We start from the raw sequence: 16,031 nt of genomic DNA on the forward strand, positions 1-16,031 counted from the left end.
GCCTCTCGAGTAGCTGGGATTACAGGCATGTGCTGCCACGTCCGGCTAATTTTGTATTTTTTAGTAGACATGGGGTTTCTCCATGTTGGTCAGGTTGGTCTCGAACTCCTGACCTCAGATGATCCGCCAGCCTCAGCCTCCCAAAGTGCTGGGATTACAGGCATGAGCCACTGCACCTGGCCTCATACTTTCATTCAGAACAAATGAATTCTAGGCCTCAGTTTAGCTTTCTCTCCCAGTTCTCTTAATCCTAGTTGGTACTCCCACAGGTGCATGCCATTGGTCTTAAGGCTAGCTGTGCAGGAGAAGGTAAATGGTTTGATAGAGTTCTTTCCCATTGTTCAATTTTAACATGGAAAAGGCACCTCCTACTCTCATAATTGGCAACCTCTCTTTACTTAAGCACATTACATTAGTTTATATTGCCTTATTTTGAATAGTGTTGCTGAAGGACCATTTGTTACTGGAGAAAACATTGATACTTCCAGTGACCTTATGCTGGCTCAGATGCTACAGATGGAATATGACAGAGAATATGATGCACAGCTTAGGCGTGAAGAAAAAAAATTCAATGGAGATAGCAAAGGTATTATAACCTTATTGTGACAACTTCATTGAGTGGTAGAAAACACTCATAATGTGCTCCTAAGTAAATCTTCAACTATTTTTGCTTCTTAAGTTTCCATTTCCTTTGAAAATTATCGAAAAGTGCATCCTTATGAAGACAGCGATAGCTCTGAAGATGAGGTTGACTGGCAGGATACTCGTGATGATCCCTACAGACCAGGTACCAAAGTTTTTACTTTCTGGGGGCAGCAGAATAGAGGTATAGGAAGACTAATCTTTTCAATGAACTCTTTTAGTTTTATATTTTTCTTTGAATCTCATTTGGTAATTTACTCTTAGATTCAAATGTCTTTTCAGACAACGTTGAATGCAGCAATGTACTCTTTGCTATTTTTATATACCTGGCTTATTTCAATTGCCTTTAGCAAAACCGGTTCCCACTCCTAAAAAGGGCTTTATTGGAAAAGGAAAAGATATCACCACCAAACATGATGAAGTAGTATGTGGGAGAAAGAACACAGCAAGAATGGAAAATGTAAGTTACAGAAAGTATCTATCTCTGAACTTAGAGTTTTGTTTGAATACCTTTTAAAAACAGGATTCTAAATATAATGCCTTAGATTTCTAAAAATGTCTTTCTTTCTAAAGATGTTTTTAGATAACAATATGGCAATATCATGGAAACTGAGACATTAATGAAAATATAAAGTACCTCAGAATAAAATTCCGTAACAGTGTTGAAAAACTATTTTGACTCACATTGATTCTAAAATTAATAAATAGTTATTATGAAAATAACATTTATTCTTCATCATATCTCTATAAAATAGCATCCCTACCCAAAAAACAGATAACAGTGGCGATTGGGGAATACAAATGGGAGGGAGAAATACTTTTCACCATATACTCTTTTGTGCATTTTGAATTTATTATCTTGTGCCTGAACTACCTGTGTAAAATCAGAAGTAAAGTGTAACTTTAAAAAATAGCATTCTAGGCCGGGCATGGAGGCTCATGCCCCTGTAATCCCAGTACTTTGGGATGCCAAGGTGGGCAGATCACCTGAGGTCAGGAGTTCAAGACCAGCCTGACCAACATGGAAAAACCCCATCTCTACTAAAAATACAAAATTAGCCAGGCATGGTGGCGCATGCCTGTAATCCCAGTTACTCGGGAGGCTGAGACAGGAGAATTGCTTGAACCTGGGAGGCAGAGGTTGCAGTGAGCCGAGATCGTGCCACTTCACTCCAGCCTGGGCAACAAGAGTGAAACTCCGCCTCAAAAAAACAAACAAAAAAAAAGCATTCTAAATCCTTCATAAATATTGTGGTTAATATAATATATTAAACGTTTAGATTTTAAAGCACAAATGCTTGTTAAGTAAACATATTCAATTATATCATTTCTAGAAATATTCCAGATCTAATTCTAGAAGAGTTCTGTCCAATAGAACTTTCTGTGGTAATGGAAATGTTCTTTATGTGTGTTGTTCAATATGGTAGCCACATTTGCTGTTGAGCACTTGAAATTTGGGTGGTATAATAGAGGAACTGAATTTTTAATTTAATTTTAATTAACTTAAATATCCAAGTGTGGCTAGTGGCTACCTGACTGAATTGCACAGTTCTAGAACATAATTGTCATGGTGTGAACATAGTCTGCTATAACAACCCACTTTCCACAAATAATTACAAAATTGTATTTCTTTCGTAAGATTTGGTGTAGCCTTCACAGTTCAATATTGTGTCCTTTGGCTAAAAGCAAGGTACAATGCACATGCCGAAAGACCTTAGTTTTGGATGTGATGAGATGTTTTCTATGCCTGGAATAAATGCCTTCCTTTGGGTTGTAATTTCTTAAATAGTATTGCTCCTCTTTCTGTGAGTTATTTAATTTTTTTCTCTATAGTAGCTATGATTTCTGGTTTTCTAGTGTGATCATCTATTGAGTAAGAAAGACTAATCTCATTTGGTTGTTTTTGTTTTTGTTTTTAACTGTCCCTATTTTAAAATATTTAGATGCTAATTCTTCCTTTTGGCAGTTTGCACCTGAGTTTCAGGTAGGAGATGGAATTGGAATGGATTTAAAACTATCAAACCATGTTTTCAATGCTTTAAAACAACATGCCTACTCAGAAGAACGTCGAAGTGCCCGCCTACATGAGAAAAAGGAGCATTCTACAGCAGTAAGGATTTATAGATTTTTTTTTCTTTTTTACTGGAAAGATTCATATTAGAAAACTTTGGGTAAAGAAAAAAAAACTTCATGTTTGATATTTTTTCATGAGATTGGCTTTTTAAATCAAAGATGTAAATAAATCCAGCCACTGTGGTGCCCGCCTGTAATCCCACTACTTTGGGATAGGAGGTGGAGACAGGAGGATTACTTGAGCCTAGGAGTGCGAGAACAGCCCAGGCAACATAATGATCCCCAGCTCACAAAAAAAATTAGCTGGGCATCATGGCACACACCTGTGGTCCCAGCTACCCGGGGGGCTGAGGTGGGAGGATTGGTTGAGCCCAAGAAGTTGAGGCTGCAGTGAACCATGATTGTGCCACTGTACTGCAGCCTGGGTGACAGATTGAGACCCTGCCTTAAAAAAAAAAAAAAAAATGTAAATAAGCCAGGTGAGGTGGCTCCCAGCACCTTGGGAAGCCAAGGTGGAAGGATCGCTTGAGCCCAGGAGTTCAAGACCAGCCTGGGCAACATAGGGAGACCCTGGGAGACCCTATCTCAGCAAAAGTTTTAAAAAATTAGCTGGGCATGTTGGTGTGCACCTTTAGTCCCAGCTGCTCAGGAGGCTGAGGTGGGAGGATCACTTGAACCCAGGAATTTGAGGCTGTAGTGAGCCATAATCATGTCACTGCATTCCATCCTGGACAACAGAGTGAGACCCTGTCTCTCTCTCTGTCTCTAAAAAAAAAAAAGATATTAGGCCAGGCGTGGTGGCTCACGCCTATAATCCCAGCACTTTGGGAGGCCAAGGCGGGCAGATCATGAGGTCAGGAGTTCGAGACCAGCCTGGCCAACATAGTGAAACCCCATCTCTAGTAAAAATACAAAAATTAGCCAGGTGTGGTGGCGGGCACCTGTAATCCCAGCTACTCGGGAGGCTGAGGCAGGAGAATCACTTGAACCCGGGAGGTGGAGGTTGCAGTGATCAGAGATGGTGCCATTGCACTCTAGCCTGGGTGACAAGAGCAAGACTCCGTCTCAAAAAAAAAAAGTTATTAGAAGTGGCTCAGAAAATATTTTGTGATTAGCAGTCATTTTCACTTACAGTGCTTTATCTCTTGCAGGAAAAAGCAGTTGATCCTAAGACACGTTTACTTATGTATAAAATGGTCAACTCTGGAATGTTGGAGACAATCACTGGCTGTATTAGTACAGGAAAGGAGTCTGTTGTCTTTCATGCATATGGAGGGAGGTAAATGAGCAAAATATGATACCATGATATGAAAACTTAGTCTCTTCTCCCCAAGATTAATGAATTTACACAGAATCAAAGATAATGCTGCATGGCAAGCAGAGTAATTTTTAAAGTGTTATTGTAGAAAGTCTAGGCAGTATAGGAATGTATAAAAAACACAGTCATCCTAATACCACCACCCAGAGATAATCATTAATAATTTTGGGTAGACTTCTCCAGTTTTTTTCAATGCGTATATTATTATTATTATTTTTTTTTTTTTGAGAAGGAGTTTCACTCTTGTTCCCCAGGCTGGAGTGCAGTGGTGTGATCTTGGCTCACTGCAATCTCTGCCTCCCAGGTTCAAGCAAGGTCTCCTATCCCAGCCTCCAGAGTAGCTGGGATTACAGGCACATGCCACCACGCCTGGCTAATTTTTGTATTTTTAGTAGAGACAGGGTTTCGCCGTGTTGGCTAGGCTGGCCTCAAACTCCTGACCTTAGGTGATCCACTCGCCTTGGCCTCCCAAAGTGCTGGGATTACAGGCGTGAGCCACTGCTTCCGGCCTTCCTCATCTTTATCAGTGTTTAGTATTATCAAATCTAATGCTTTTTGTCAGTGTGAGAGATGAAAAGTAACATCTTGGTATTTTGGTGTGCATTTATTTAATTATGATTAAGTTGTACATTTTTTTCAAGTGCTTTATTGGCCATTTGTATTTCTTTTTCTTGTCTTCTCTCTTGTTTATCCTTTGTCCATTTTCTGTTATACTCAATATACTCCTTTTTTTTTTTTTTTTTTTTTTTTGGGAGATGGAGTTTTGCTCTTGTTGCCCAGGGTGGAGTACAATGGCGCAATCTCAGCTCACTGCAACCTCCATCTCCTGGGTTCAAGCGATTCTCCTGTCTCAGCCTCCCAAGTAGCTGGGATTACAGGCACGCACCACCACGCCTGGCTAATTTGTGTGTTTTTAGTAGAGACGGGCTTTCACCATGTTAGCCAGGCTGGTCTCAAACTCCTGACATCAGGTGATCCACCCGTCTTGGCCTCCCAAAGTGCCAAGATTACAGGCGTGAGCCACTGCGCCTGGCCTGGTATACTTAATATACTCTAATATAATAAATGTTCAGTCTTTCTGGTGGAATTGGTATCATAATCTGTACTTTGACATTTCTAAGTTAGCAAAACTAGAGAACATTCAGTTTTCTACAGCTAAAAGTTAATGCTTTTAAAAGTTTGTTAGTTTTCTGTGGTACATAATAAATTGCCACAGACTTAGCAGCCAAAACAGCATCCATTTATTATCTCGTAGTTTCTGTTGACAGAATCCAGGCACGGCTTAACTAGGTTCTCTGTTCAGGGTTTCACAAGCCTGCAGTCTAGGTGTTGGCCAGGCTGTCTGTGTTCCTTTCTGGAGCTTGGCGTCCTCTTCCCTTGGCCACCTTTCAGTTGCAGCTATACGACTGAGGTCCCACTTTCTTGTTGGCTGTCAGCAGTGGGCTGCTCTCAACTCCCTGAGGCCCCTGCAGTTCCTTGCCATGGGGCCGTCTCACAGGCCTCTTCACACACTAGCTCTCACGCTTTCAAAGCCAGCAGGAGAATCTCTCCAGTCTGCTAAGACTGAGACTTAGTGTTATGTTATCATGGGAATGACTAGACCATCACCTTTGCCACATAACCTAACCAGGGAGTGGCTATCCCACACATGCTCAAGGGAAGGAGGTATTATACAGGGGTGTGCACACCAAGGGGGCTGGGAGTTTTGCTTTCCACAAAGCTCTGGTTCCTTTCTTTCTTCCTCTCTCTCTCTCTCTCTCTCTCTCTCTCTCTCTCTCTCTCTCTCTCTCCCTCCCTCCCTCCCTCCCTCCCTCCCTCTCCTCTCTCCCTTTTTCTTTCTTTCTTTCTTTTTCTTTCCTTCTTTCTTTTTTTTTTTGAGATGGAGTCTTGCTCTGTCACCCAGGCTGGAGTGCAATGGCACAATCTTGGCTCACTGCATCCTCTACCTCCCAAGTTCAAGTGATTCTCCTGCCTCAGCCTCCCCAGTAGCGGGGATTACAGGTACACACTACCATGCCCGGCTAATTTTTGTATTTTTAGTAGAGACGGGGTTTCACCATTTTGGCCAGGCTGGTCTCAAATTCCTGACCTTGTGATCCAACTGCCTCAGCCTCCCAAAGTGCTGGGATTACAGGCGTGGGCCACTGTGCCTGGGTCAGAGCTTTGGTTTCTGTCACTCTCAGGTTGATCAGGCAATCAACAATTATTCAAACAGTAATTTGTGCTAGATTACTCAGGGAATAAAATATAAGACATATTTTTTACTCTCAAAGAGCTTAAGCTTTAGCTAAAAGGAGAACATTACAGTAAGAACCATTATGGTCAATGAAAGATAATTACATGATAGAGTACCCAGTTATGCAAACGAGACCTTATATGGGATAGGAATAGCAAATAGAACAAGATCATTGCCAGGCACATTCAGGGAAGATATCATAATGAAGTTGGATCTCAATCTGGATTTTAAAAATAGGTTAAAAAAAGAAATCCATTGGGGGACCGAGGGGGGCGGATCACGAGGTCAGGAGATCGAGACGATCCTGGTTAACACAGTGAAACTCCGTCTCTACTAAAAAATACAAAAAAGTTAGCCGGGCATGGTGGCAGGCGTCTGTACTCCCAGCTACTTGGGAGGCTGAGGCAGGAGAATGGCGTGAACCTGGGAGTGGAGCTTGCAGTGAGCTGAGATCGCGCCACTGCACTTGACAGAGCAAGATTCCGTCTCAAAAAAAAAAAAAAAATCCAATGTTGGGTATAAAAAGCTAGTTGCAGAATATATATACAGTATATCATCTATTTACATTTTTTAAGTCATACAGAAAATTACAGAGATGTTTATAGATGCTTGTGGATACTTATATATTATCTTTTAAAAGAGACTAGAAATACAGCATTTATGATAGTTATTGCCTCTGGTGAGTTAAGATGAGGAATGGTAATCAGAGGGCACTTCAGCGTCATCTGTAATGTTTAATTCTTTAAGAAAAAAGCTAAGGGTGGGAGAGTTGAAGTTTAGGCACTGAGAAGATTAGGAAGGTATGTGCTTAGAGGTAGTAGGGAGTAAAGTGGTGTAAGCAAACTGGAAATTGGTAAGGAGGACCTTAAAAGCTAGGCAGAGGGATGTGTCATTTGCTAAGAAACAGGATCTTTTTGTAGTAGGACAATGACAAGGCAAATCTTATAAATTGGACTCGATCCTAGAGACCTTCCAAGTAAGGCATCTCTTGTATGGCCTTTTTGCTAGGGCCCCACCTACTATGTGGTTAAACTAGTCCAATGAAAGGAGCTTATCTCAAAATCTAGCCTATTCTGTCATAATGTCTTTTAAGTTATTAGAGATTTCTTCTCTGAATAGAGTCTCTAATCTGTCTCCCTGAAAATTGTGTCATCTGTTAACCAAACAGTTGAGCAGCTGTCATGTACCAGGTACTCTTCCAGGTACTAGGGATACAGCAATGAATGGTACAAGGAAGGTCTCTGGTCTAATGGAATATGCTTCCCCCATCCTCAACCCCTCTCCATGACAATAATAAACAAAAAATATCGGATATGTGCTATGCAGATAGTCAAAATAGGATGATGTCATAGTGACAGGCTGACTAGCTTTATTAGTAGGACAGGGAACGCTTCTCCAATGAAGTGACATGTGAGTGACACATCTAAGATACATCAAAGATCAGGTGGATGGGCATTCTGGACTAGAGAACAGCTAGTGCTAATGCCTTAGCACAGGTACAAAGTTAGTATCTTTGAGGGAAGCGTAAGAAACCCAGTCTCCCTGGAGCATAGGATGTGAATGGGAGAGAGGGGGCTGGAGGAGTAAGCAGGGGCTGGACCAGGTAGGATTTTTAGGCCAGGGTAAGGAGTCTGCTCTTTGACTGCCCTGGAACCAAAGCTATGAGTTGATTCTTATTTTCAAAAGATTGCTGTGTGGAAAATGAATTATAGGAGGAGAAGAGAAGAAGCAGTAAGATCAGTTAAAACGTTGTAGTAGTTGAAGTGAGAAATGGTGAAGGGTTGGACTAGGGAGGGCGGTAGTGGAAGTGAAGAGTAGGAGAGCGTTGGTGTGTGTTTTGAAGGTAGAGAGAACAGCACACACTGTTGGATTGGAAGTGGTTGTAGGAGGATAGATTCTGGGCTAGAGCAGCTGATGGTGGTACCTTTTGACGAGGTGAGAGCCTGGGGAAGGGTAGGGTGAGGACTCAGCATGAGTTTTGTTTTGGGCATATTAAATTTGAGATGCCTGTTAGACTTCTAAGTGATGTCATGTAGGTGTTGGATAAATGGGCCTGAAGTTCTAGGGAAAGTCAGGACTAGGATAGAAATGTGGGAGTTATCGGCCAGGCGCGGTGGCTCACGCCTGTAATCCCAGCACTTTTGGAGGCCGAGACGGGTGGATCACCTGAGGTCAGGAGTTTGAGACCAGCCTGGCCAACATGGCGAAACCCCGTCTCTACTAAAAATACAAAAATTAGCCGGGCGTGGTGGCACGCACGTGTAATCCCAGCTACTCAAGAGGCTGAGGCAGGAGAATAGCTTGAACCCGGGAGGTGGAGGTTGCAGTGAGCCAGGATTGCACCACTGTACTCCAGCCTGGGTGACAAAGTGAGACTCTGTCTCCGAAAAAAAAAAAAAAAAAGAAATGTGGGAGTTGTCTATATAGAGATGATATTTAGAGCCATGGGGCTAAGTGAAATTGCCCAGGAAGAGAAGGAAGGTTTCTTAGAACCAGGTGAAGGACTTTAACCTTTTGAGACTAAATGGAAGAGGAGTCAGCTGGGAGAATATGGTACAGAAGGAGGTTTGATTCAGATTCTGTCCTTTGGAAATATAGTTCCTTTCTTTCCCAGATTAACATCCTATCAGATATTTAAAGGTAAATATTAATATTGTTTCTCATTCCATCCACTTTTTCATTCCCACTGCCACCATCATGACTGAAGCTCACTATTGGGGGACTATTGCAGTAGCATCCTGAGTCGACCCCACACCTCTAGCCTGTCCCTTTGCCCTTCCATGCTGACAGTATCGTTCACTCGATCTTCATGAAGCACGCATTTGAGAGTGCCATACACAGAAACCGTTGCGATTCCCCACCACCTCTAGGAATTTGTCCAGGCTCTTCACAGATGTGCCTCTGTCCTGTCTTTTAGCTCCAATTTTTTTTCATTATCTCTCTCCAGCCAAGTCTTAACTATAGTGTTTGTTGTTCCTCAGACATGTCCTGTGGTTTCCTGCCTCTGCTTTTGTTCATGCTGTTCAAATCCTACCCATTGTCCTGTTTCTGTTTCAGATGGCACTTGTGCCATGAAGTCTTGCCTGACCTTTCCAATGAAGAGGGACCTTTCCTATTCATGTACTTCTTTTATTCTCTGTTGCCACTTCTTGCAGACTTGTGGGGCAGGAACCATTTGATTCACCTTTATGTCTGCTAGGAGTGAAAGAGTTATTTTTTAAAAAGCTGTTTTATTTGTTGCTTTTATTGAATTTTGCTCCTGAACCATATTGGGAAGACTGTAGCCTATTTTCGAGTGCATATGTCTTCATTGTATTTCAAGCTTGATTCCGTAGTCATTAAGTGAAGAACATTATGTGATAGATGGTTAAAAATCGGTTGACAATTTATTTGAAAGTATATTTTATTTTAAAAATCAAATCAAAACCTAAGGCTTTATTAAGATCCAAAACCTAAAGGCTTAAAAAAACAAGACTTGACACTGAAAGAAGGTAGATCTAATTTAGTGTTACAGAATCTTTATTTTGAAATTGTTGTACTTGTGAGCTGGCAACTTGTACTGACTTGATTTTTTTTCTTCCACTTAGCATGGAGGATGAAAAGGAAGATAGTAAAGTTATACCTACAGAATGTGCCATCAAGGTATTTAAAACAACCCTTAATGAGTTTAAGAATCGTGACAAATATATTAAAGATGATTTCAGGTTTAAAGATCGCTTCAGTAAACTAAATCCACGTAAGATCATCCGCATGTGGGCAGAAAAAGAAATGCACAATCTCGCAAGGTAAAGAAAATATTGTGCTAGACGTAATCTTGGGTAAATACCTTTTTGCGTTGGGATAAAAAAATCCATGCTTTCTTTTACATTCATTTATAGAAATAATGAAAGGCCAGGTGTATAACCTCGATTCATACTTTTAGGATGAAAAAGCCATTTTCTTTTTTCTTTCCTCAATGAAGCTTGAGGGAAATCTGGGCATTTTCTGCCTTAGACACTTTATCATATATCTAAATGCCATTTTTAAATTGCTTTTATCATGAAGTAAAACTTCCAGCATCCAATTAGGCTTAGCATAAAAAAATGGTTTCTTTTTTGTTTCAGAAAATGTTTGTTGCATTTAATTTGTTAATTTTGTGGGAGTAAGTTCTTACCAATCAAATTACATTTTGTTTTAATTTTTTATACTTGTATCTGAATTTTCTAAGCAATTTATTTTCTATCAAAGAATTTGTTTTGTCAACCAAGAAATTCAGTAATAATCCTTCTCATTAAAAACCTTTCTATTATCTTAATTTATTAAAAGCTTAATTTTAGTTTGTTATTTTCTAAAGATATTTGCTTTCAAAAGTAATTATTCATATATATAAGTTACAAAATTCTTCTACTGAGAGTTCCCCACCAAAATAAGCCAGGCATGGTGTGCACGTGTACTCCCAGCTACTTGGGAGGCTGAGATGGGAGGACTGCTTGAACCTAGGAGTTCAAAACCAGCCTGGAAACATTAGACTCCCGAGACCTTGTCTCAAAAAAAAAAAAAAAAAAAAAAAGTTTTTTCAATTAATTAATTAATTCCAGGTAGAATCATTTTCTAGAAGGTCTTGCTGTCCTCCAGTCTCTTTTCTGTACTCCTGAAATTCCTGCCTTTCTTAAAATTCTTCAACAGTTTTCCATAGTGGAGCTTGCCTGTCTTTGTAGCCTCAGCCCACATTGCCCTTCCTCCTACTCACAGATCCAGCTATGTGGATTGATATACATTCCCCAAATGGACTGTGCTCTTGAACACCTCCCTGCATTCCCTTGCACTGTCTTCATCTGGCTAATTCCTGTTCCCTACCTCTTCTTCTAATAAGCCATCCTTGGTGCTGTGTGCTCCTGTAGCTCCTACCCATACCTCTGCCAGTGCGTAATTGTAATTGTCTCTTGTCTGTCATTTCCATCAGTCCCTGAGCTCTCTATGGGCAGAGGCTGTGTTTTACTGTCTTTGTATTCCCACATCACCAGGGTAGAACATAGTGCCAGCTCATTGCAGGCCCTGATTAGATATTTATTGAATAAATGACATATTTTCTCTCCTTCTGATCTGTGTATTCTGAATCATTTCTTTCTGTATAGAATGCAGAGAGCTGGAATTCCTTGTCCAACAGTTGTACTACTGAAGAAACACATTTTAGTTATGTCTTTTATTGGCCATGATCAAGTTCCAGCCCCTAAATTAAAAGAAGTAAAGCTCAATAGTGAAGAAATGAAAGAAGCCTACTATCAAACTCTTCATGTAAGTTGTGCTTTTAAAAGCATTCACACACTACCTTTAAAAAATACTTCCTCTAAACTTTAAAAAAATTTCCTTAAAGAAGCCAGGCATGTTGGCTCACACTTGTAATCTAGAACTTTGGGAGGCTGAGGCAGTAGGATCACTTGAGCCCAGGAGTTTGAGACCAGCCTGGGCAACATGGTGAAACCCTGTCTCTACTAAAAATACAAAAAAATTAGCTGGGCGTGTGCCTGTAATCCCAGCTACTCGGGATGCTGAGGCAGGGGAATTGCTTGAACCAGGGAGGTAGAGGTTGCAGTGAACCGAGATTGCACCACTGCACTCCAGCCTGGGTGACAGAGTAAGACTCTGTCTCAAAAAAAAAAATAAAAAATAAAAATAAAATAAAAATTAGCTGGGCATGGTGGCACACACCTGTAGTCCCAGCTACTCGGGAGTCTAAGGTGGGAGGATCACTTGCGCCCAGGAATTTAAGGCAGCAGTGAGCTATGATTGTGCCACTGCACCCCAGCCTGGGCAAGAAATAGAGCAAGACCCTATCTCTTAAAAAACAAACAAAAAAACCCAAGTTCCTTAGATAGTGCTATTTCAAGGTGCTATAACAAAGACAAGTTGAAGTTTGTGAAAGAATGTTAACACTGAAGAGTTGTTTTTCTATCAATGTGTGTGTGTCTTAAATAGTTTTAGAAAACTTACAGACTTAACCAGGGAAGTCGTCATTGTTAGGATTAGTGACACAGTGCATGAAGCTATTTTTCACCAAACTTCATTAAATAAAATTTGCTGTTAGTACATTTAGCAAAGTGCCTCATTAGTTTGTGAGCTTTCATGAATGTTATAGTTTTTTGGGGCTTTTTTTTTTCAAATAAGAGACAGGGTCTCACTATGTTGCCCAGGCTGGTCTCTAACTCCTGGGCTCAAGTGATCCTCTTGCCTCAGCATCCCAAAGTGCTGGGATTACTGGTGTGAGCCACCACACCCAGCCATTGAATGTTACAGCTTTAACAGTGAAGGAAAGGAAGCAGGTCTGGTCTCATCATAAGAGAGTGATGATGAAAATTGAAAACAGTAGGGAGTGCAGGTGTTAAGTTGGAAGGCATGTTGGGAATCTCAAGGAAACTACATGCTTTGAAATAGCAACTGAATTCAATCTGAGGGCCTTCCAGGTTGAGACAATGCTCCTAATACTGCCATTATCCCTCTGTGTTTTAATTGAACACTGGAGAAACTTAATGTGCTACTTTATGCAATCTCCACATGAAGCTGTCATGTAATGCAGCCATTGATCTAGATATGGAAATTTTAATCCAAATTAATTTTTAAAGATATAGCTAGAAAGGTGATCCACCTTTCTCTGCCTCCAAAGGTAAACATTGAAAGGAAAATCAAGTATGTTTTTCTGGCCTCTTTGGGAGGTGGGGTGGCTGGGGAAGAGATTAAGTAGTGATGAAACTTTTCTATTTAATTCTATTAAGGCTGGAAAACAAATGCATTAATGTTGATTTCTACTGTAAGACTTTGAGGGGGCTGGGCGCAGTGGCTGACGCCTGTAATCCCAGCACTCTGGAAGGCCGAGGCAGGCAGGTCACGAGGTCAGGAGATTGAGACCATCCTAGCTAACGTGGTGAAACCCCATCTCTACTAAAAAAAAAATACAAAAAATCAGCCAGGAGTGGTGGTAGGCGCCTGTAGTCCCAGCTACTTGGGAGGCTGAGGCAGGAGAATGGTGTGAACCCGGGAGGCGGAGCTTGCAGTGAGCTGAGATCACACCACTGCACTCCAGCCTGGGCGACAGAGTGAGACTCTGTCTCCAAAAAAAATAAAAATAAAAAACTTTCAGGGGTGTCATCATCAATAATACCACTTAATTATTCATTTCCTAATGTGTGCCTTCCCTCTTCACAGTTGATGCGGCAGTTATATCATGAATGTACGCTTGTCCATGCTGACCTCAGTGAGTATAACATGCTGTGGCATGCTGGAAAGGTGAGGAGCACATTTTGTTAACATTCAGATTTAATTACTGTAAGTAAAATTTAAAATGTAAATACATCAGTTCATGTTCTGTATTGAAATAGGTCTGGTTGATCGATGTCAGTCAGTCAGTAGAACCTACCCACCCTCATGGCCTGGAGTTCTTGTTCCGGGACTGCAGGAATGTCTCGCAGGTAGACGTGTAAACCAATATGCCTTTTTTTGTTGGATGTAACAGCTGCAGGTATTTTTCTCACTCCTAAGATAAGTAAGAGGACCATATTCTTAGAAATTGAAGGAAGGGATACGGGCTGCTTTCAGGACAAGGATATAAAGATCAATTTGTCATATTTCATTTTGCAAGAATTTGATTCCATGTCTCACAGTTGGGTAAAATGTTCAAGAGGTGCCAGGCATGGTGGCTCATGCCTGTAATCCCAGCACTTTGGGAGGCTGAGGTGGGTGGATCATTTGATGTCAGAGGTTCAAGACCAGCCTGGCCAACATGGTGAAACCCCATCTCTACTAAAAATGCAAAATTAGCCGGGCATGGTGGCAGGCGCCTGTAATCCCAGCTACTTGGGAGGCTGAGGCAGGAGACTCACTTGAACCTGGGAGGCAGAGGCTGCAGTGAGCCAAGAACGTGCTACTGCACTCCACCCAGCCTGGGCAACAGAGTGAGGCTCCGTCTCAAAAAAAAAAAAAAAAAAAAATATGCCAGGTGCAGTGGTTCATGCCTGTAATCCCAGCACTTTGGGAGGCCAAGGTGGGTGGATCACCTGAGGTCAGGAGTTCAAGACCAGCCCGGCCAACATGGTGAAACGCTGTCTCTACGAAAAATACAAAAAAATTAGTTGGGTGCGGTAGCATGTGCCTGTAATCCCAGCTAGTTGGGAGGCTGAGGAAGGAGAATCACTTGAGCCTGGGAATCGGAGGTTGCAGTGAGCCAAGGTTGCGCCATTGCACTCCAGCCTGGGTGACAGAGCAAGACTCCTTCTCCAAAAAAAAAAAAAAAAAAAAAAGTTAAAGGGAATAAGCGAGTGTTTTGGCTCCTTGTATATAAGCAGTCGAGTAGACATTTAATGTGTGCATAGTGCTTAAACAGAAGCTGGTATATGGTGTGCCTGTATGCTTGTTGCCATTATTACCATTAAGAGAGGGACAGTCTCTATTGTGGGACAGTGTCTGATCCCTGTCACTGTGAAGCATGGTAAGAAGATTAGGTGGCTGGGCATGGTGATTCACGCTTATAATCTCACACTTTGGGAAGCCAGGGAGGGAGGATTGCTTGAGCCCAGGAGTTTGAGACCAGCCTGGGCAACACAGTGAGACTCCTATCTCTACAAAAAAATTTAAAAAGTAGCTGGGTGTGGTGGAACATGTCTGTAGTCCTAGCTGCTTTAACTGGGAGGCTGTTTTACTAGGGAGGCTGAGGCAGGAGGATTGTTTGAGTCCAGAAGTTCAAGATTATAGTGAGCTATGATTGTGCCACTGCACTCCAGCCTGGATGACAGTGCTAGGCCCTGTCTCTTAAAAAAAACAAAACATATATATATATATATATATGGTAAAATTTAGTAAGCACAGGGTTGGGTCACACTTGTTTGGCATTTCTAAGGGGAATGAATTGTTGGCAGTAGATTCAGATAGCAATGATCTTTCTAAAGGATAGAGTAACTTCATATTGGAAATAACCTCTGAGCCTGCTTGAAATTTTTAATTTCTGGGGTTTAGTGAAAGTATTTCCTTTACATATTCAAAGCAATGCCAAGTGGTTTTATTTATAGCACTCATTTTTATAGCTATAGAAGGTGCAGTGGTATGAGCTAAATCCAGAAGGCAGGATGGATGTGTGAGAGGATGAAAAGCAACTAGAACCTGAGCATAGTCCAGCTTGGAAGTAGGAAAATCAATGGTTGAGAAATGAAGCAAGGAATGTAGTGGCTCAAGAGAGCCTCCCTCCTTGGCCTCCCAAAGTGTTGGGATAATAAGGATAACAGGAGTGAGCCGCCATGCCTGGCTGAGCCAGTAATTTTTACTCTCTTAAAAACTAGGTTATTCCTAATGATTCTGCCTTTGAGTTGAAATTACTGTGTGTGTGTGAGTGTGCACACGTGCATGCATCCAAGTCTTTTTATAAATGTGCTGCTCCATGTTTTTAGTTTATAAGAGAACATTGCTAATACTTCTTACTGACTTTCTTGTATTTCCTTACTAGTTTTTCCAGAAAGGAGGAGTCAAGGAAGCCCTTAGTGAACGAGAACTCTTCAATGCTGTTTCAGGCTTAAACATCACAGCAGATAATGAAGCTGATTTTTTAGCTGAGGTATGTGATAAACAGCTGTTTTTCACCTTGCTGGTCATGCAGAACTGCATAGAGGAGATAACTGAAACCCAGAGCTAGTTTTATCCTCCCTTTCCCCAAAAACAAAATTAATTTGAGATTTTTCTTTTCTTAAGATGTTTTTGGTTTTTTCTTTTTTTCTTTTTTTTTTTGAGATGGAGTCTTGGTTT

At 41.2% G+C, this 16,031-nt stretch overlaps 1 protein-coding gene across 1 annotated transcript in view; it reads left to right on the forward strand.

Annotated features, from left to right (window-relative positions):
- The window catches only part of RIOK3 (RIO kinase 3), a 30,239-nt gene that overhangs the window by 10,682 nt on the left and 3,526 nt on the right, over window positions 1–16,031 (forward strand). Inside the window, exons 3-12 of the mRNA XM_031003713.2 lie at window positions 441–586; window positions 680–787; window positions 993–1,102; window positions 2,609–2,752; window positions 3,867–3,994; window positions 9,857–10,054; window positions 11,384–11,543; window positions 13,449–13,529; window positions 13,622–13,711; window positions 15,736–15,843. Of these exons, the coding sequence (XP_030859573.1) occupies window positions 441–586; window positions 680–787; window positions 993–1,102; window positions 2,609–2,752; window positions 3,867–3,994; window positions 9,857–10,054; window positions 11,384–11,543; window positions 13,449–13,529; window positions 13,622–13,711; window positions 15,736–15,843 (1,273 nt within the window). The remainder of the gene's footprint in view (window positions 1–440; window positions 587–679; window positions 788–992; window positions 1,103–2,608; window positions 2,753–3,866; window positions 3,995–9,856; window positions 10,055–11,383; window positions 11,544–13,448; window positions 13,530–13,621; window positions 13,712–15,735; window positions 15,844–16,031) is intronic.

Source organism: Gorilla gorilla, chromosome 17 (assembly GCF_029281585.2).
Source record: "Gorilla gorilla gorilla isolate KB3781 chromosome 17, NHGRI_mGorGor1-v2.1_pri, whole genome shotgun sequence".
Classification (NCBI taxonomy): domain Eukaryota; kingdom Metazoa; phylum Chordata; class Mammalia; order Primates; family Hominidae; genus Gorilla; species Gorilla gorilla.